At 49.5% G+C, this 19,370-nt stretch overlaps 1 protein-coding gene across 4 annotated transcripts in view; it reads left to right on the forward strand.

Moving 5' to 3' along the window:
* The window catches only part of asap2a (ArfGAP with SH3 domain, ankyrin repeat and PH domain 2a), a 104,379-nt gene that overhangs the window by 17,386 nt on the left and 67,623 nt on the right, over nt 1-19,370 (forward strand). For 2 of the 4 annotated variants that reach the window (XM_076165574.1, XM_076165572.1), the window contains exons 3-28: nt 3,096-3,241; nt 3,673-3,747; nt 6,522-6,571; nt 8,438-8,567; nt 8,657-8,742; nt 8,848-8,923; nt 9,013-9,099; nt 10,014-10,117; nt 10,425-10,494; nt 11,022-11,109; nt 11,362-11,410; nt 11,543-11,709; nt 12,269-12,402; nt 12,968-13,062; nt 13,397-13,586; nt 13,672-13,757; nt 13,909-14,024; nt 14,250-14,317; nt 14,403-14,510; nt 14,599-14,833; nt 15,348-15,500; nt 15,589-15,706; nt 16,055-16,113; nt 16,271-16,350; nt 16,508-16,627; nt 17,134-19,254. In XM_076165574.1, coding sequence (XP_076021689.1) covers nt 3,096-3,241; nt 3,673-3,747; nt 6,522-6,571; nt 8,438-8,567; nt 8,657-8,742; nt 8,848-8,923; nt 9,013-9,099; nt 10,014-10,117; nt 10,425-10,494; nt 11,022-11,109; nt 11,362-11,410; nt 11,543-11,709; nt 12,269-12,402; nt 12,968-13,062; nt 13,397-13,586; nt 13,672-13,757; nt 13,909-14,024; nt 14,250-14,317; nt 14,403-14,510; nt 14,599-14,833; nt 15,348-15,500; nt 15,589-15,706; nt 16,055-16,113; nt 16,271-16,350; nt 16,508-16,627; nt 17,134-17,208 — 2,765 coding nt within the window. In that variant the 3' untranslated portion in view covers nt 17,209-19,254. The remainder of the gene's footprint in view (nt 1-3,095; nt 3,242-3,672; nt 3,748-6,521; nt 6,572-8,437; nt 8,568-8,656; nt 8,743-8,847; nt 8,924-9,012; nt 9,100-10,013; nt 10,118-10,424; nt 10,495-11,021; nt 11,110-11,361; nt 11,411-11,542; nt 11,710-12,268; nt 12,403-12,967; nt 13,063-13,396; nt 13,587-13,671; nt 13,758-13,908; nt 14,025-14,249; nt 14,318-14,402; nt 14,511-14,598; nt 14,834-15,347; nt 15,501-15,588; nt 15,707-16,054; nt 16,114-16,270; nt 16,351-16,507; nt 16,628-17,133; nt 19,255-19,370) is intronic. The other 2 variants (XM_076165575.1, XM_076165576.1) reach the window with 2 other exon arrangements.

Below are 19,370 nucleotides of genomic sequence, written 5' to 3' on the forward strand. Positions count from 1 at the left end.
ATGAAACCCATCAGGCCTTTCTCCCCCTCTGTGCTTTTCTTGTGGCACTAACAGGGAAGTGTGTGTGTGTGTGTGTGTGTGTGTGTGTGTGTGTGTGTGTGTGTGTGTGTGTGTGTGTGTGTGTGTGTGTGCGCACACAGAGGTTGGCCATGTTGGTGGCTGCGTAAAACCGTAAAGGCCTTTTTCCCCTGCCATTGAAGATATGTAGGAATCTTATAAAGTCCCAAGCTGTCAGGAATTATATTTTTTCTTTCAAAAGTGTTTATGGAGTGATTCTTTATTGTCTGGAAGATTCAACGAGGACCTGAAGTGATAAACCAAAGCCTAAATGAAAAATACATTGGCTTTTGTTAATGTTCTCCAGCACTGGTGCTAAGAAAGTCTCAAGAGGCTGTTAGTTTTAGACAGGGTGATGGACATTTTGTTAGAATCGCGGCAAAAAGTAAACCTGGGTACAAGAATTGCGTATTGGTGAGAAGCTGAGGGGCTGGAATCGGCCTGCACAAGAGAGATAGGGAGGCAGGAAAGTGGGAAAGGGATCAAAATGGGAAAGTGCAAGAGTGGGAAAGAGAGAGAGAGATAGGGTGAGATGGGAAAAGCGGTGGAAAGGTGCGAGACTGTGTGGCTGTGCTGCTGAAGGGGGGAAACTGTCAGCCTGTGAGGTTTTGATGAATAAACCAGCAGCATCTCGAAACCCGCGGAAGCTCGGAGGCCGACGGAGCCGCGCTGGGACGGGGCCTGCAAAAATAAACGCTGAATAGATAACGAGTCTGGTGAGGCTGTGCTCCCGCAGTCGAGGTGAAGCAGAAGGGATGGATGGAGGGAAGGATGGAGTCACTAAATAATGCAGCACCTTGGTCCTAGGAGAGAAAACCAGACATGGATCGAAATTAAAGAATGGATGGAAGAAGCCAAAAGACACACACACACACATGCTTTTAGCCCTTTGTCATCTTTTCCCTGAGCGTGCCACAGGCCACATTGTTCAGTGTGGACGCTGGTGTTTTTCCACGGCGAGATACGGAATTGATCCGAGGTGGAACACACGTAGTGTCTGTGAGCGCCGGACTGTCGGTCACCCAGGCCTGATGCAGCCCCGAGCAAGGGAGACAAGAGTGTGGGAGAGGGGAAAAGAGGAAGCAGAGTCCAGCCTGCTATCTGGTGATTAAACCCTGTGTGTGTGTGTATGTGTGTGTATGTGTGTGTGTGAGAGAGTGAGAGAGAATGTGGGAGAGAAACGGACAGAGAGGAATAGATAATGAGGAGAAAGAGAAGCTGGAAAACAAGCCGAGCTTTGGGATGTTGGATAATCCCCAGCAGAGTTCTGGAAGCTGTTTTTCTACTCAAAGAGGTGTGTGTGTCCGTGTGTTTGTGTTTGTGTGCAGCTTTTCCTGGGGTCAAGCAACAGGAATCTCTCTCTCTCCCTCCCCCATCATCATGTCTATTAGATCGTACAGACTTCTTTATTATTCATTATTATTGGACATTTTATCGCCTTCAGGTGTTGCACATCAATCAATCAGTGGTTGGTGACAGGTTTGTCCTTCAGGAGGTCTGAACTTTAGCTAGACGCCTCCTGGGAATGTTTGGGCAACACTGGCAGGACAATGGTTAACCATGAGTGTTTACAGTGTAAACGACAAGTCGAGGCACCGGATGTCAAACTGTCCAAACTGGATTAGCTCATTGCGCTGCCACCCGCTTGTTTGAGGTTCAACAAATACACGTGTAGGCACTAAACAGCCTAAACAGGGGGGGGGGGGGGTTTACAGTGTTGTCGACGCTGACTGGTGGAGCTCGCCGCCGTCTCATGTCCCACATCAGAAGCAGCAGCAGCACTTTGCCGCCCTGCTGCCTCAGCAGAGCCGCAACCAAACAGCTGGAGTTGATGTGTAAACAGTAGACTGTGGGTCAGGGGTCGCCATCTAACACACGCACACACACTCACAATGATTCAAGATTTTTTAGCAACACAAAGCTTTGGGCCTGAGATAGTTGAATGAAAGTCGACCTCTAGTGATAAATATAGCCTGTAGAACATTTATGTACGATGCACTTTTTGTGTAGGTGCCAGCAAGTAGTCTATACTATACTACTATATATACTGATGAAGATGTGCGTACTGTGGTATTCTGGGCCACTTTAACAGCTCAGCTAACAATTAATTTTTTGTCAATGTAGACTGGACATCCAGCCTGTGGTCCTCTCCTCTCCTCTCCTTTCCTTTCCTTATGCTGCAGGTCTCAGAGGAGCTTCATCGTCTGGCTCACCCGTAACGTCACAGTTCATATTTAGTGTCTTAACTCTTAAATTAGATTCCGCCTGTGCCAGCAGGTCTGCAGGTAGTGACTCTGTAGCTCTCTGCTTTCCATTTTAATATGGTGGCTTATCCAGCTCCATATCTGTGATCCCACGTCTGCCTTCTCCTTAATCTGTGTGTGTGTGTGTGTGTGTGTGTGTGTGTGTGTGTGTGTGTGTGTGTGTGTGTGTGTGTGTGTGTGTGTGTGTGTGTGTGTGTGTGTGTGTGTGTGTGTGTGTGTGTGTGTGTGTGTGTGTGTGTGTGTGTGTGTGTGGCATTTTATATGAGGAGTCGAGGTGTGTGGTCGCAGGTGTGTTTTAGTGCACATCATCACGACTTCCCTAGGCTCAGAAAGACACATATACACACACATACACTCCTTTCTCCTCTTTCTCTGTCCCTTCTTCCAGCCCGCGTCGTCATAGCAACGGCCCCTGGTGCTCAGTTGTGTATCCGTCCTCGCTCCGCCGTCGTCCCAGTGGCACTGGTTGTTATCGGCTGCCTGGTGTGGCGTGAACCGTATTAAGCAGAGAGGCTCACCGGCGGTAGATCAGGGCGACTTTAGACACGCGGTGCAAATGGAAGCATTGTTGCATGTTTGGTCCTAATTGTTCCTGTCAGCCAATCAAAGTGGAGCTCAGTCGGTTCTTTCATTATTCATTACCACTGATTCATTTCTGACTCCACGATGAAGTCAATGAACTTGCTTTGATTGCCATTTTGCTACTACCTGCCAAAGCTGATGTGTGTGTGTTTCTGTGTGTGTGTGTGTGTGTGTGCGTATTGAATGTTCCAGCTCATGTGGAGAACGAGGAGCAGTACACTCAGGCTCTGGAGAAGTTTGGGGAGAACTGCGTGTACAGAGACGATCCTGACCTGGGCTCGGCCTTCCTCAAGTTCTCTGTCTTCACCAAGGAACTCACTGCACTCTTTAAGAACCTGGTGAGTCTGTGTGTGTGTGTGTGTGTGTGTGTGTGTGTGTGGTTTTGTGTGTGTGTGTTTATGTGCGGTTGAGAGGGTGGATGAAGTACGGAGGGTTAAAAACCCACCTGGGATAAAGTTCCTTCCCGTCCCTAATTGTCTCTATCCCCTTGAGTTTCTCTCTCTCTCTCTCTCTGTCTCTCTCTGTGTGTGTGTGGGTGTGGGTGTGTGTGTGACTGTGACTGTGACTCTTAAAGCTTTATTAGAATGTGTGACCTTCTCTACAGGGATGATGTATCAAAACATTTTCATATTGGTGTCACCACCATCCTTCAGACGGACTCTGGAACGTCTCTGTCACTCCTGGGTTTGTGTTGCTCTCAAGCTCTAAAGCCTCTGATGTAACATTTTCTTCTCTCCCCCCCCCCCCCATTCTCTCTTCTCCTCCTCAGTTCCAAAACATGAACAACATCATCACCTTTCCTCTGGACAGCCTGCTGAAAGGAGACCTGAAAGGAGTCAAAGGGGTAAGGGAACAAAGAGACACAAACTTGAGCTAAAACGTCTCACCTGTCAGTCAACACAGGGCAGGACTGAGGGGTCTAAAGGTCCCCCGTCCCGTCCCCAGCCCGTATATTAGGTCCAACTCATTAGGCGGTCATCCAGTCGGTCGTGTGTGTGTGTGTCCCTGAGGCAGACAGTCGCTCATTATCGGCCTCTTCAGCCCTGTAATGCAATCGTCCACGGTGGTCTGTGACATTTCACTCTCTGGGGCTCGTGATTGGCCAGATCAAATTAACCCTTGGTCCGTTGTGCCGGCCGTTGCCGTAGAAACACCCCGTGACCCTCCCCAGACCTCTGAACTCTTCCCTCTCTTCCTCTGCTCTGTCATCTGCATGTTACGTTTTCTTTTCTTCCTTTGTCTCATTTCTTTCCTTTCCTCATCAATACCTCTTCTTCTTCTTCTCCTCCTCCTCTTGCTTTGCCCGCTGCCGCCGTCCCTGCAGCACTACCGTGCCAGCCGGTCACATCAGTAATGCTTACTCGCTTATTGCTCATTAGCCCTCCAATGATTCTCATTACCCCACTTACGCCGGGCTAATGAGCTGCAAGTAATTTTATACCTCATGACACACACACACACACACACACACACACACATACACATAAATGCCACAGCTGCTGTAGGTAAAGGCTAATGTCAATAAAACGCAGAAATTAAGGGAAATAATGGAAGGAAGTGACAGAGAAATGCGGCCGTCCACTCTCTCCCAACCTGCTGCTCACCTCCACAGCCTCCCCCCCCCACCCCCGTCCGCCCGTCACTCCCTCCTTCCTCCCCTTCATCTTCTTCCTCCCCTGTCATTATCCCGCTCCATCGCTCTCGTCCCTCTCTCAGGGGTAGTACCTGTGGGGAGAGGAGGAAGCAGGAAGCTGTCCAGACCTGCCAAGACCGACTGTTCAGACTGCAGGCGAGAGGAGGAGGAGGAGGAGGAGGGAGAGGGATATTTAAGGAGGAGGAAGGGTTGACAGCTATGGTTCCTAAAGGCATACGGCCTAGTAACACATCCAGGAAACCATAAAAAGCTGTAAATGTCACTCGTAATTCTCATTTAATGGGGATAAAGACGTAATCTTGTATCTTAAATGCCCCCTAATTTATGCAGTTGTGCGAGCTTCTGTATAATAAGTCACTTTTCCATGTGTTTGATTAAACGTGGGACTTAATGGCTTTCCGGTGGCCGTTGCTCCCTCGGAGGTTGTTAATATTCCGGATTTTGATGAGCAAACCCGGGGGGGGAGCAGCCGCTAATGGGTCTGTGATTACAGGGCTGCCGCCGCGCAACCCGTCACCAGTGTTACTGGGCTTAGGAACGCTCCCATTTTCCACCTCAGCGGCCATGTCGCAGCAGGGAATCTGGGAATTCATGTGGAAAAAGGCGACTCGGGAAAGTAGAAATTTTAGTTATGTAGGTGCATGAAGGAAAGGGAATGAATCGCCCTCAGTCCCTCAGACAGAAGTCAATCCGGAGATCGTTGAGAGACCTTGCAGTGCTGCGATGACACCCCCCTACACACACGCTCACACACCCACAAAATGGAAAGTGCTGAGGCCGTGAGACCGTTCTGCTCACAGCGGATTTACAGAGCGGACGCCGGCATGATGTCATGCTGCAGCGGAACCTCACATCCAGTGCTTACTGGCCAGCCGGCGCTTTCTGCCTCTCTAATCTCCCCGAGTCACACGGCCTCACGGCGGCCCGCAGCGCCTACGCCGTGTTTTCATTGGTCAGGAGGCCCTGTGGTCTTAATGCCGTTCGGTCCGAGTGGTGCAAGTTCAACTGCGCCCCGCCTCATTGTGGCTCAGCCGGGGCTCACCGCCGGATTTGAGATAAGACCAGATCGCTGTTCACTGATCACAAGGCGGCTTTCTTTCATTAGGAGGCTTTACCACCAAAGAGGATGTAGTGACGTGACGAGAGCAGGAAGTTGTGACAGTCTTACAAAAAACGTCCGTTTCGTCATAACCGTCAAACCAAATCCCTATTTCACCTCCACTTGAGTGAAAATGACATTGTGTCTAGTAGGTTCACACACATTTATACACACAGAGCTGCACACTCACACTAAGTCTGAACTATGATGTTTGCGTGTGGAGGCCACCCTCAGTCCCTCACGTTCACCCAGACGGGGATCCGGTGCATCGAGTTTCCTCCTCTGCAAGTGTGTGTGTGTTTGGCTTCACTCCACGCTGTACTTCCCTTCCCTGCCCAGCAATGCCTGTGTTTGTGTGTGTGTGTGTGTATCTGTCTGTGTGTATTTTGAGCCATTGTTGCCATTTTTCTCCTGATGTTTCCTTCCGCTTGCCCTCTCTCTCTCTCTCTCTCCCTGGCTCTCTGTGACACTACAGTATGTTATTTCTCTCTCTATTTCTCTCTTCCCTCTCTCTTTCTCTCACATTCTCTCTGTTCTGTCACATTTTGCTCTCTGGTGGTTTCCGCCCTCACGCTGGTTGACTGAGAGGCTGAGTGCTCCTCGACTCGACCCAGCGAACCAAACCACTGACGCTGCCACTCTTACACTGCCGAGGCGGAGGTCAACAGCGGGATCACGGCCCTCTCTGGCGCTGCCACAACCGCACTATGGCCATGAGCTGTCTGTCTTACTGCTGCGTCTCCCTTTAATGAACAATGAACAGAAACACTTTGAACGATTGAATTGGGCCTAGCATTGTTGTTTATTATTATTATTAGTATTATATTATAATTAACAGGTCATATTCTTCTGTTTTGCTTCACAGGATCTGAAAAAGCCCTTTGATAAAGCCTGGAAGGACTACGAAACTAAAGTGTAAGTATCTTAACATATCTAGCAGCTGTTGATAAAGCAGTTGATTAAGTATTTATTTACATTTGACTTGTTGATTGGTTAAAAAAGTTGGAATTTATCTTTGTGATTTTTGGTCATGTGTCTCGTCATGTTATTTGTCTCGACTAACCTCTAACCTTCTCTGTGAATAACCATCATCTTCATCATCGTCTTCACTGTTTGCACTGTTGACTGCGCATGCAAGGACACGTGAAACTTTATGGCACTTTCATGTATTTTACAAGCTGCAAAGGACATTCTTTACTGAAAGGGTAATGCATTTCCTCTGACCCGCACCGACTCCATCGGACGGAGCGCTCGTCTCCGTGCCGACGCCGAGAGCTCGCTCGGAGGCTGTGCGACTGCTCCCTCCACCTCCCCCTCCCTCCCTGTTGCTATGATTTGACTCCATTGACGGCCTCTCGTCTGCTGTCAATGGAGAGCGGTTGTCTTCCTCCTGCCTCATAACCTGCTGCTCCTCTTCCTCCTCGATCCTCTCTGGTCGCCGTCGATCAGCCCGGCGATCATAATCTCTCCGCTGTCACAGTAACAAGAGTCCTTTCATGCTCGCAGACAGACAGACGGAGAGATGAGATTTGAATCCGGCTTCCTGAAACTTGTTTTCCCCCTCCGAGCTCTTTTGCATCCAACCCTGGATTTTAGTTTTGTGTTTCTTTAAATCGGGGGATCGACTCGCCCTCAGTGCCACTTAATCAGGAAGTGTGAGCGTCGTTTCCCCGCCTGAGTCTAAGCACAAATCAACCTAACAAAAGTCCCAAATCAACTGCAGATCACTTCCTGAAAGGGCCTGAACGTGAACGCATCCCCAGGCCCGTCGTCGTTTGGACAAACGTCAGTTTGGCTGGCGGCCAAGCAGCCGGGCTAACACGTGTCTATGTGTTAGCCGCGGCTACGATAACGCTGTCAGGACGCAGGATTCATCCATATCCATATGTGTGTCCTCTTCTCCAAACATAACCTTGAGAAAAGCACAGGTGGTGTTTATAGCTGGAAAATGGAGTTAGATTTGTAGCAGAGCAGTGTCTTAACAATGCAACTGGCTGTAGCTTCTGATATGAGCTGAGATATGAAGAGTAAATAAAGAAGCAAATTAGCCGTTTTGCTCGAGGGAGACTGAATAATTGTTGTGCAAGATGAAGAGCAGTGAAGCTCTAAAGCTCCTACAAATGGCTCTGACACCATTGGGCACAATTTAAAGGCCAGTGGAGGAGGTGTGCAGTGGGTAATTGAACGCCATGAGGTCATAACAGATGGAAAAGCTTTTGTTTGGCTTCAGAATTGTTTTGTTTTGTTTTTGTTTTTCGCCTTTATTTTGCCTGCGGTGGCGCTGAACACGGCGGATCGAAGTCTGGTTTTGTTGTCGACTCCCGAGCGCATGAATGAGCGAGGCCGGACAGCTCTCGAGTCGAGCCTGACCGCTCTGTGGCGAAAGGTCACCGACACACACACACACACACACTTCCTGTCTCTCTGAGAGGGAACAAACTGCTGCATCCTTTTTGTGGGGAATATGCTGTCTGAAAAAAAGAACAGCATATGGAAAAGAATGCCCTGTTGCATGGAACGGTGCCTCCCGTCTTTGTGTGCCGTGTTTTCCTGATTGCCTGTGGGGAGAGAGGGAGGGGGAGGGGGGTGTTTACTGTGGTCTTGTGAAGAATCAGCCCTGGATACTGACTGTTAGGCAAAATGGACGAGTAGGTCTGAAGCCCGGTAGTAGCTGATTTTACACAATGCCTCAGATTGTTTGTGTGTGTAAGTGTGTGTTTGCATCTCCGTGCACTCCTTGTGACCCTACTGACGATGTCACTTCTTCCCCGGGGGGCCCAGCACCAAGATAGAGAAGGAGAAGAAGGAGCACGCGAGGCAGCACGGGATGATCAGGACGGAGATCAGCGGGGCGGAGATCGCCGAGGAGATGGAGAAGGAGAGGAGGTTCTTCCAGCTGCAGATGTGCGAGGTGTGTTGGAGAGGAGCGCCGCTCATCATAGGAGTGAAAACAATCTCATTAAAGTAACGCTTTCATAAGTTATTCTTTTGCATTGACAGTATCTGCTCAAAGTGAACGAGATAAAAATCAAGAAAGGGGTGGACCTGCTGCAGAACCTCATCAAATACTTCCACGCACAGTGCAAGTAAGACAAACACACACGTGCACACACACACACCTTATCTACACACACAGTCCATGTGTTCTATGCTGTGTTTGGGGAAATCCTCATGTGGCTGTCCGTTCTCAGTTTCTTCCAGGACGGTCTGAAGGCCGTGGACAACCTGAAGCCTTCGATAGAGAAGCTGGCCACAGACCTGCACACGGTGAGAGCAGCGGCGTCTTCTTTATTCTCGCCGGAGTCATTTTACTTTGCCGCGCTCTGACATGCACGTTGTTTCTTTCTCGCCGACAGATAAAGCAGGTGCAGGACGAGGAGAGGAAGCAGCTGACTCAGCTACGAGACGTCCTCAAGTCGTCGCTACAGGTGGAGCAGAAGGAGGTAGCACACACACAAGAACACACGCAAACAGATTTTAGTTTCAGTGCAGGAAATCCAATGAACGGACAATCCCTGGGGGGGTTGACAACATCAGTTTTAATTTTCCCATTTAGAGAGGCAGATTTTGAACTCGTTTCCTCTTCTGAATGCATCTTGAACGTTTCTTTCCTCCTGAACCTGCTGTGCTTAGTGAACTATGAAATGTTCTCCAGACTGAACTGCTCTCTTTCCTCCTCTGCTGCCGCGCTCTTTTGTGAAACAAGTCTAGGAGAGTAAGTGAATCGCCTTTAAAGTCAAGACAAACAAGCCTTTTCTGTGCTCCTTCGCATGTTGCTGTGTTGTTGTTCTTGTTGTTCCTGTGTGGTGGTGAATTTTGCCCGATCGGTGCTTTCGTCTCCATTTTCAGCTCTTTGTGGCTGATCCATGGGCCGTTTAGTCGAGCATTAATTTTCAGTCAGTAAAGCTTGAGCTAGAATCCTGCTTCTCCTCATCTCTTCCTGTTGACCGCGTGTGTGTGTGGTGATAACGGAGGAGGACACACACCAGTAGAGCTGTGAAAGCTCGGTCAGACGGCGTTCAGAGGTCACCCTCCCCGCTTCCTGTAGTGTTTCCCTGCAGAGGAACTGACATCACTCCTGCTTTTGTTCGCTCCTTCTCTCTGATGACTCTTATTAGAAGTCTCAAAACGCTAAAACAAAAGCGACCAGCTGAAAAACGCTGTCAGCTGCAGAAGAGCAGTAATTAGAGTAACAAAAGCCACAGCCCCACACCAGCGACGCTCCCATTGTTCCTCCCCTGCCTGGAAATCCTCCGAGGAGACGCTTAAGACGAGGCTCCAATTTCAAGTGTAAGACAATGCCTCCGTGTTTGCTCTCATTCCCACAGCGGATCTCATCTGAGTTTGTTTTTCCCAGGATTCCCAGGTGCGGCAGAGCACCACCTACAGTCTGCACCAGCCGCAGGGCAACAAGGAGCACGGCACCGAGCGCAGCGGCTTCCTGTTCAAGAAGAGCGACGGGTGAGATTTGTATAGATGAAGATCAGCTGAGGAAGATTTGTTTTATTTGAATACACACGTTGCTCTGTATTGGCGAGTTAGTATCGCTCTCTTTGGTATGGAGATAGATAGATGTGATGTAATCTGATGAATTCGGAATGACAATGAGGGGAAAGTAGAACCGCAAGGGAGCGTCTGAAAACAACACTCACAGTAATGCAGTGTTCAGTTACAGGCAACAGTGAGGGGTCGTCTTAAAGTGTGTGATTTATTATGCCAAAGACTCTGTTCCTAATATGTGTTTATGTGTGTGTGTGTTTGTTTGAAGGCTAAGGAAAGTGTGGCAGAAGAGGAAGTGCACAGCGAAGAACGGCTACCTCACCATCTCACACGGCACCGTAAGAATCTCACACAATCTCACGCAGGATTTGACTTTTGGCAGCATTTTCAGGCATGGAATCTGGATGACATCATTAGACTGTTGCATTTCTCTCTCACACACACACACACACACACACACACACACACACACACACACACGGCCCCTCACTTCACATGGTCATTACCCAGATTATGCTTTTAATGCATCTTGGCTCCCCCCCAGGCCGGGGTCTTGTCTCAAAGCATCAGCCGTGTGACTGTAGGAACAGGACTCAGCTCCATTAGCATTCTGCTGGTGCTGCTGCTTCACTTTATCTGAGCCTTAATTAACACAAGCCATTTGTCCCTGAAATGGAGATTGAGCTCAGATGCCGATCAACCTCACTGGCCAAATGTTTCCTTTGGCTCCCTGACAGCGATCACACATCCGCTCTTTTGTTTGAGTCTTCTTTACTCATTCGCCCTCTCCCTTCTAATCTCTCTCCCTCTCTCTCCCTCTCTCTCCCTCTCTCTCCCTCTCTCTCCCTCCCTCTCTCTCCACCAGGCGAACCGGCCGCCAGCTAAACTCAACCTGCTCACCTGCCAGGTGAAACACAATCCCGAAGAGAAGAAGAGCTTTGACCTCATTTCCCGTAAGCTCGCCCCGCCCCCTCTCTCACTCTCTCATTCTCTCTCTCTTGATTCCATCTTTGTCGTTGTGGCATAACATTGGATTTGATCGTTTGTTTCTCATCTAAAAGTCAGTTTCGCTACGATTTAAAGAAAAAAAAAAAAGGCACTTTAGAAGATATAAATCACATTATGTCTCTGCTGCTCTTTGGTTAATATCCAACTGCTTCCTCTCCAACTCTTCCTCTCTTCTTTTGTTGCTTCCTCTCTTTTAGACGACAGAACGTATCACTTTCAGGCCGAGGACGACCTGGACTGTCAGATGTAAGTGCCAGTCCCTCTCTCTCTCTGTGTATCCTGTTTACAACTTTGGATCACTTTTCCTACATACTTCCGCCCTCCCGCTCAAAGTTTGACCTTTTGTGCCCGTTACCTGCATGCGTCCCCCCCCCCCAGATGGATCTCAGTGCTGCAGAACAGCAAGGAGGAGGCCCTGAACCAGGCGTTCAAAGGGGAGCAGCACGTGGGCGAGAACAACATCGTGCAGGAGCTGACCAAGGCCATCCTGGGAGAGGTGAAGAGGATGACGGGCAACGACGTGTGCTGCGACTGCGGCGCCCCCAGTGAGTCTGACGCCGCGGATCGGAAACCAATGTGTAACGTTTGAAGGCCTCAGGGGGAAATTAAAGGAGCATTCCGCTGTTTTTCCAGATCTTTTTGCACTCCTAACACAGGCAGAGGTGCAGAACATTTCTAAACACTTTTCCCTCAATAAGTGTAGGTTAAGACTCTCCGCAAGTCGGTTTTCCACTTTCCGCTGGAGTGAATGGAAACCAGTGCACACAGGAAGTCAATGTAAAGACTTTATGATCACACTGTGGAGCACATAAGCGATGATGTAATGTATGCAGAACTCAGAGAAACCAAATGTGAAAAAACAGCTGGGGTCTTTATGAAATTCAAGGAAACTCAATCTTGTGTGTGTGTGTGTGTGAGATAATAACGTGTCCTTCAGGCAGCTATTAAATTTCCACAGTCCACAGCTTTCCAAAGGACACATGAAAGTTTGTTTGCTCGCCCGAGAGCAGGACGACGTGTCACTTTCTTTCTGTCCTTTCTCTCTCTTCCTCTTCTCTCTCATTTCATTCATTCGCTTCCCTTTTTCCCTGTTGCGTCTTCCAGACCCGACGTGGCTGTCCACCAACCTGGGCATCCTGACCTGTATCGAATGTTCCGGGATCCACAGGGAGCTGGGAGTCCACTACTCCAGGATCCAGTCCCTCACTCTGGATGTCCTCAGCACCTCAGAGCTCTTGGTACATTTAACCTTTGAGTCCAGCTTTCACACTCAATCTCCTCCCAGCTGCCTGTTTTGATTTATTTGATTGCATTGACTTCCCCGTTATTAAAAACACTCCTGGGAGAGTGTGCGGCAGGATAAAATTAGAGCAGGAGAAAGGAGGGGAGGCGAGCGGGAAGAATGAGGAGGAGGAGTAGAGGCGAGGATCAGGAATGAGGACACGAGGGGACAGTGGGCGGAGCCGGGAGGACCTCTGGATGTCTCTGCACACTAAATAGCTGATAGTCCCTTTCCCTAATCGCTGTTTGGTGTTGGATTCACTGCCTGAGGAACGGTCGGGATTAAACGCTTCCAGCCGTGCATCCCTCTATGTTAAACGCAGTTCATGAGGCTACACACACAGACACACACACACACATACACACACAGAGTTCATGATGTGTCCCAGTGTTGTTGGTGGCAAAAATGATGATGTGGTTTTTAAATAAATGAATAAGAAAAATCGCATGCTGTGCAGAAAATGACATTCTTGTGTAACTAGTTTGTTTTGGTGTGTCTGTGTGTGTGTGCTCATTCCACAGCTGGCCAAGAATGTGGGGAATGCTGGCTTTAATGAAATCATGGAGGCTTGTTTAAGTGCCGAAAATGTGGTGAAACCGAACCCTGGCAGTGACATGTAAGTCGCCCCTCCTGTCTCTCTGTCCTTCTCTCTCTCTCTCACACACACACATCTCCTCCCTCCCACTCTCGTCTGTCTCAGACTTCTGTTTACACTCGACTTCAACCCATAGCCTGGTGACACCTCAGCTGCCAACAGCTTACAGGCCACAAGGGGGCGCTGGCTGTGTTTGTGTGTTCATATAGCTCCCATAGGAATGAATGTTAAAGTGTATTAGGTGACATCATATGATTAGAATAGAAGTCGGGATAGTCGAGTTCACCTCTGCCCTCACACACACACACACACACACACTCGCATGAAACTGAGCCACCCTTTTGTCTTCCTCCAGGCAGGCGAGGAAGGACTTCATCACAGCCAAATACACAGAGAAGCGTTTCGCCCGGAAGAAATGTCCCGACGCCACGTCCAGGCTGCACACGCTGTGCGACGCCGTCAAGGCCCGGGACATCTTCACCCTGGTCCAGGTCTACGCCGAGGGCCTGGACCTCATGGAGCCCATCCCTCTGGCCAACGGACACGTGAGTAGAAAGACCTTTGGAATGTGTCCCTGATTCTTCCACGACCTCCTGACCCCTGATGTGTCGTCTTCTTCTTCGATTGCAGGAACAAGGAGAGACGGCTCTTCATCTGGCGGTCCGTCTGGTTGACAGGACGTCTCTGCACATCGTGGACTTCCTCACTCAGAACAGGTGAGAGACTCAACATCCCAACATCTGGTGTCCAGCAGGAGAGTCAGAGCTGCACAGAGAGAGCGAGTCTTCATTTTCAGCCTCTCATCATTGTGATCTGATCTTCTCCCCTCTGTCTGTCCTTCTCTTCCGTCTTTTGTCTCCTCTGCAGTGTGAACTTGGACAAGCAGACGGCCAAAGGCAGCACGGCGCTGCACTACTGCTGCCTGACCGACAACAGCGAGTGTCTGAAGCTGCTGCTGCGGGGCAAAGCCTCTATAGACATTGGTAAGAACACACACACACACACACACACACACACACACACACACACACACACACACAGAGCTCTGAATGGGCCTGCAGTGGTGCGTTCACTGTCCTCTGAGAGAGACAGAGAGACTCTAATTACACACTTCCCTCATCACAGTGGCGCGGAGGAGAGTGGGTTGTGTGTTTGCGCTGATGTCGAACACAGATGTGATTATGTGTTTCCGTTGTTTGCCTCTGCAGCTAACGAGGCCGGAGAGACGCCGCTGGATATCGCCCGGAGGCTGAAACACCTGCAGTGCGAGGAGCTGGTGAGCCGGCGCTGTCCAAGTCCATTTCCGTTTTCCTCATCGCATTTCAGTCGGCTACGTTTACATTTGTTGTTTGTGTGTGCAGCTAAATCAAGCGCTGGCGGGTAAATTCAACGCCCACGTCCACGTGGAGTACGAGTGGTGCCTGCAGCCGGAGGACCTGGACGAGAGCGACGAAGACCTGGACGAGAAGGTGAGAGGGAGAAGACGGTTTTATAACAATCCCAAATTACAGAGTGTTGGACCTTTTTGAACCTTGACCTCCTGCCGCCCCCTTGCAGCCCAGCCCTCACCGCAGGGACGAGCGCCCGGTCAGCTGCTACACGCCGGGCAGCAACTCCCATCTGCAGTCTAGCCCAGCCTCGGGGGGCCGCGACGCCTCGGGCCTGGGCAAGGACAAGCAGCGCACCTTTATGCCCAGCCTGGTCAACAACGAGACATACGGCACCATCCTCAACGCCGGCACCGCTCAGCCCGCCGGCACCTCCGCCCCGCCGCTGCCGCCGAGGAATCTGGGTAAGTGACACGGACATGGACGCCCCATGAGGTTTCTGCTTTGTCTGACCTCATCGTTCGCGAAGTATTGACAGCTGCTTTTCCAAAAACCTTCCCGCTTCTCGAGTCTCGTCCAGGATCTCGACCGCCTCTCTCTACCTGCAATCTTAAAGCCGATGAAAATGAGTAATAAATGTGGAAAGACGGAATTCCAGAGCTGCTCTCGTGGAGCCTCTGCCTCCCGTCGTCCACCGCTGTTGGATCTTTAATAACATTAGAGGCCGTCTGGTGCTCTGCCAAAGGAGCGTCGGCCTCCTCGCTCGCCCCCACATTCCGTCTCCACGCTGACCGTCTCCCTTAATTACGCCGGAGCGTAAGCAGCGTATAAAAAGGATGCTCGCTCCGGCAAATCCTCTCACCTTTTGTCTTCACGGGAAAAGTTCTAGTGTCCTCTTCTCCTTTCTTCCCGATTAATCATCCCTCTCTCTCTCTCTCTCTCTCTCTCTCTCTCTCTCTCTCTCTCTCTCTTCCTCAGTCCAGTTGTCCGGCCTGGGAGGGATCGGTCAGTCCTCGTCCTCCCCCAACTGGAAGCCCGGTTCTTTAGACCTGCTGGGGCGGCAGAGGTCGTCCTCCGACCCGCCTAACATGCACCCGCCCGTCCCCCCCATGAGACTCACCTCAACCGGAGGTACGGACACCCTCACGAGACGGAGACGTGAAGCCTTTTGGATTCTCTATCTGTTTTTGTCACTATGTTGCATCTCTGTGCGTTCCAGGTCTGGGCCCTCTTTCTGTCGCAAAGACAGCCAGCGCGATGGAGGCCATGAATATACAACCCAAGCCGGGCCAGGGGCCGCCGGGGGCCCGATCCGTGCCCCCCAAGTCCCCCGCAGGGTAAGGAAAGAACATAAAAAGCTGAATTTACAACACAAACACACACTTGGCTTCATTAGGCCACAACCAGAAGCCATAGAAAGTGCAGAGCGTCTGCAGTTTTGTGTTTTCCCGTCGTCTCCTAGCCGGATCGTTAGGTTTCCCAGCAGTAACTCGTCTCTACGGTGCCCTCGCGTCTTTCCGTACCCAGAGGATGTAGCTGCGTCATAAATCTGTAACCAAGCCGGGAACGCCGTAAAATTAGCAGGACGCCGCTGTTTCCGGTAGAACGGTGCATCTGTTTGGGCTGAGGCTAGTGTTGTCATGGCAGCGCGCAGGGATAACTTTTTGTGTTTTATGGCTTTGCAGGAACGATAAAAGCTTCAGCAGAGGACATCTGAACCGAAAGGAATCCATGGAACGACCTGGTGAGTAAACGGATAAAAGACAGGAAGTGGGAATCTGTATCTTATCAACGCGTTTGTTCCCATTTTGCACAGAAGGCGTGCGAGCCGCTTTTGCTATCTGCCCCGAGTCCTGAGGAAATGTTGTCATTGTGATATAGTTTCCTCTTCCTGTTTCCAGCTAAGGAAGTACCAGGATGCCCTCAGAACTCGGTGGGTCAGTCTCTGCCTCCGGCCCCCATGCCCAGGAAGGCCTATCCCGTGAGTCTCTCCTTCTCATTCGCTCATTGACAAAGTCTGTTAGGTAATAATGATCTGTCTTTATGAGTTTGTGTAACTTGTGCGCCCTCTGCTGGACCGGTCGTGTAGCAAAATCTCAACTTCTTCTCTCCATTTGCCGTCTCTCTCTCTCTCTCAGAAGCAGAGGCCGAAGAGAGTCAAAGCCATCTACAACTGCATCGCCGACAACCCGGATGAGCTGACGTTCTCCGAGGGCGAGGTCATCGTGGTGGACGGCGAGGAAGACCAGGAGTGGTGGGTCAGTATCCCAACGTCGGCGGAGTCAAAGCTCCCAAAGTCCCGCTTGTCGGATGTCGGTGTGCTTGTTGTAACCATGGACGCAGAATCGAATAAGCCATGACCTCATTCTGGCCAGAACCCTCAAATCCCCATCCTCCTCCTCCTCTTCTTCTCTTTCTGTCTGTTGTTGCTTCCTCTGTGAGCCCCTTGTGTTAACGGAGACCAGCTGCAACTTGTTTTCCCGAGCCGCAGATTCAAGTCGCTCTGTCAGTTGGCCTACCCACAATCCCCCATGGTTCAGCCTTAAATCCTTCTTATGACATCCTGTGAAATGACACTACACTATATTACCGGAGTGTAAATGTTATAGCTTTCTACTTTCAGACATAAGAGACATTTAAATTGACTTTAAAGGACATAAAAGGAAAGTTTTCTTTGAAAAAGCTATCGTTTGCGGTGAGTGTATGTGCTCCATTAGGTGGCGCTGTAGTGCTTCAGTGTGTCTCTCTCTCTCTCTCTCTGCAGCTGGGCCACATTGAAGGCGAGCCAATGAGACGAGGAGCTTTCCCGGTTACATTTGTCCACTTCGTGGCAGACTAAAAAAAAATAGAGGTCGCCATAGGTCACAGGAAGTGCGCCTGGACCCCCGACCCCAACCGGACTGCACCACGCCGTCTGTCAGTGTGTGAGCCGCTGCCAGCAAAGACTCCATTAGCATCATCATCAACATCATCATCATAAGCAATCAACAACAACAGCAGCGAGCTTTGACCGCCATCGTTTATCGGAGTCCACAACTTGGTATGCCTGTTGTCAGGGGCAACAGGAATTCTTGGTCTCCCTCCTCTCCTGACCAAATCCCTGGGACTCTTGGGATTGTGTGTGTGTGTGTGTGTGTGTGTGTGTGTGTGTGTGTGTGTGTGTGTGTGTGTGTGTGTGTGTGTGTGTGTGTGTGTGTGTGTGTGTGTGTGTGTGTGTGTGTGTGTGTGTGTGTGTGTGTGTGTGTGAGAGAGTCAGATTGTAATGTCATTTCTGACACGTATTTTAGAGAATGACCTCACACCAAACAAATGCACTTTGCTCGTCTTCATCTTGGTCACAATGAGGAGGCGTTCAATGACCTCATGAAGGTTCGTTCTGCTTACAGACTGTCAGACGTGTTGTGTTCAGGCGCATTATACGGCAGAGATAAAAATGTAAATGTGAATACATTCCACCTCTGTGTGTGTGCGTGTGTGTATATAAGTGTGTTTGTGTGAGTGGAGCTCCTTCTAGGGTGCGACATTTTCACGTTTTTCTGACATTTCCTAATGGTGCTAACCCAGGATTATGCTAGACGGGGCACCTGAGGGAGACGAGGCGGGCATGAAGACGGGGGGTGCTGCTGCTGCAACTATATATAGCCTTGGAGTCATCACACCTGACTGACAATCTGCTTTCTCTCTCGCTCTCTGTCACAATCACACACACACACACACACCAGCTCTGTCCATGCTGTTTGTGTGAGGTTGACGTTCATCAGCAACGCGCTCAAGCTTCCCGCTTTGCTATATTTAGGTCAAATGATGGCGCTGACTGCAGACGGTCATTACCTTCTGCTGAGTCTGTTTCCTACCCGAGTCTGACACCTGGGGACCGTATTCACCTGCCCCCTGCCTTATTAGAGGAGGTGTGTGTGTGTGTGAGAGAGAGAGAGAGTGAGTGAGATAATAGACTGAGTGCGATGAAGAGCCTCACACGCTGACAGACCAGTGAATCCTGTGCGTCTCGGGTTCAGTTATGTAGAAAGCTGAGTTTATCTATAGCATAAATATCGAACATTCAATGTGATTAACGTCATTTTGGTTGCAGAGCGACTCTTTGTTTCTGTGTATAAATACTGTATGTTAATATTTAGGCATTTAACCTGAAATCCTCCCGGGGATTTGTGAATGAGGAAGAGATGCATGAGAAAGTCTATCTGATACTCTTCATCATGTTGAATATTAGCTCACTGGAAACGGGAAGATTCAGTGTAAATAGATTTGGTTTCTTTTGGGGTATTTAAGTGTAAAATAGAGTAAATCTTGGCAGTGAATGTTTTAATGCACTGAGCTGATGGGACCTGTGAGTGTTGCACACACTCACTCACACACACACGACCTGATTAACGCTCATTTACTGTGGATCACTGCGTTGACTAAACTCTTATTGTACAAGTAAATGGGAAAACGAAACTGGAATAATTAAACATGAAAAAAGAGACAATGCAGTCTGTTTCTTCCTCAGGAATCCAGAAATGACTCGTTTTATTTTTGAAAAGATTATTTTTAATCATATTATACTCCAGACCTTCCGGGTTTCGACTATGAGCACATTCATCCAGCCCCCTCAAGTTCCAACGTTCAAGGAAGGAAATTAACAAACACAGGAAATCCCCAGTCCTGTCCTCACTCAACTGTAAGACACATACTTTCGACCTTCAGGGTTTCGACTATAAGCACATGAAAAAAAGGCAAAGTTTTCATCCTTGTGTGAAAATGTCTGTGGAAGATCTCCTGGAAGAGATCAGAGCTTTAGAAGAAGAATTGTCACAGCAGGAAAAGGACGGACTGCGAAAAAGATTGTCCGACGCCCTCAACCCTGAAGTCCGTTTGCATAGAACAGGTCGGTTCACTTTGTATTCATATCTCAAAAAGTTCAACCTTGTCATAAACTGTAAAATATGTAATTCACAAGTAGAACATGATGATGTTTGAGTAATTTCATTATTTTGAACTAAA

This window comes from Genypterus blacodes, unplaced genomic scaffold (genome assembly GCF_046128005.1).
Source record: "Genypterus blacodes isolate CSIRO-AG114 ecotype Tasmania unplaced genomic scaffold, CSIRO-AGI_Gbla_v1 ptg000147l_1, whole genome shotgun sequence".
Taxonomy (NCBI): domain Eukaryota; kingdom Metazoa; phylum Chordata; class Actinopteri; order Ophidiiformes; family Ophidiidae; genus Genypterus; species Genypterus blacodes.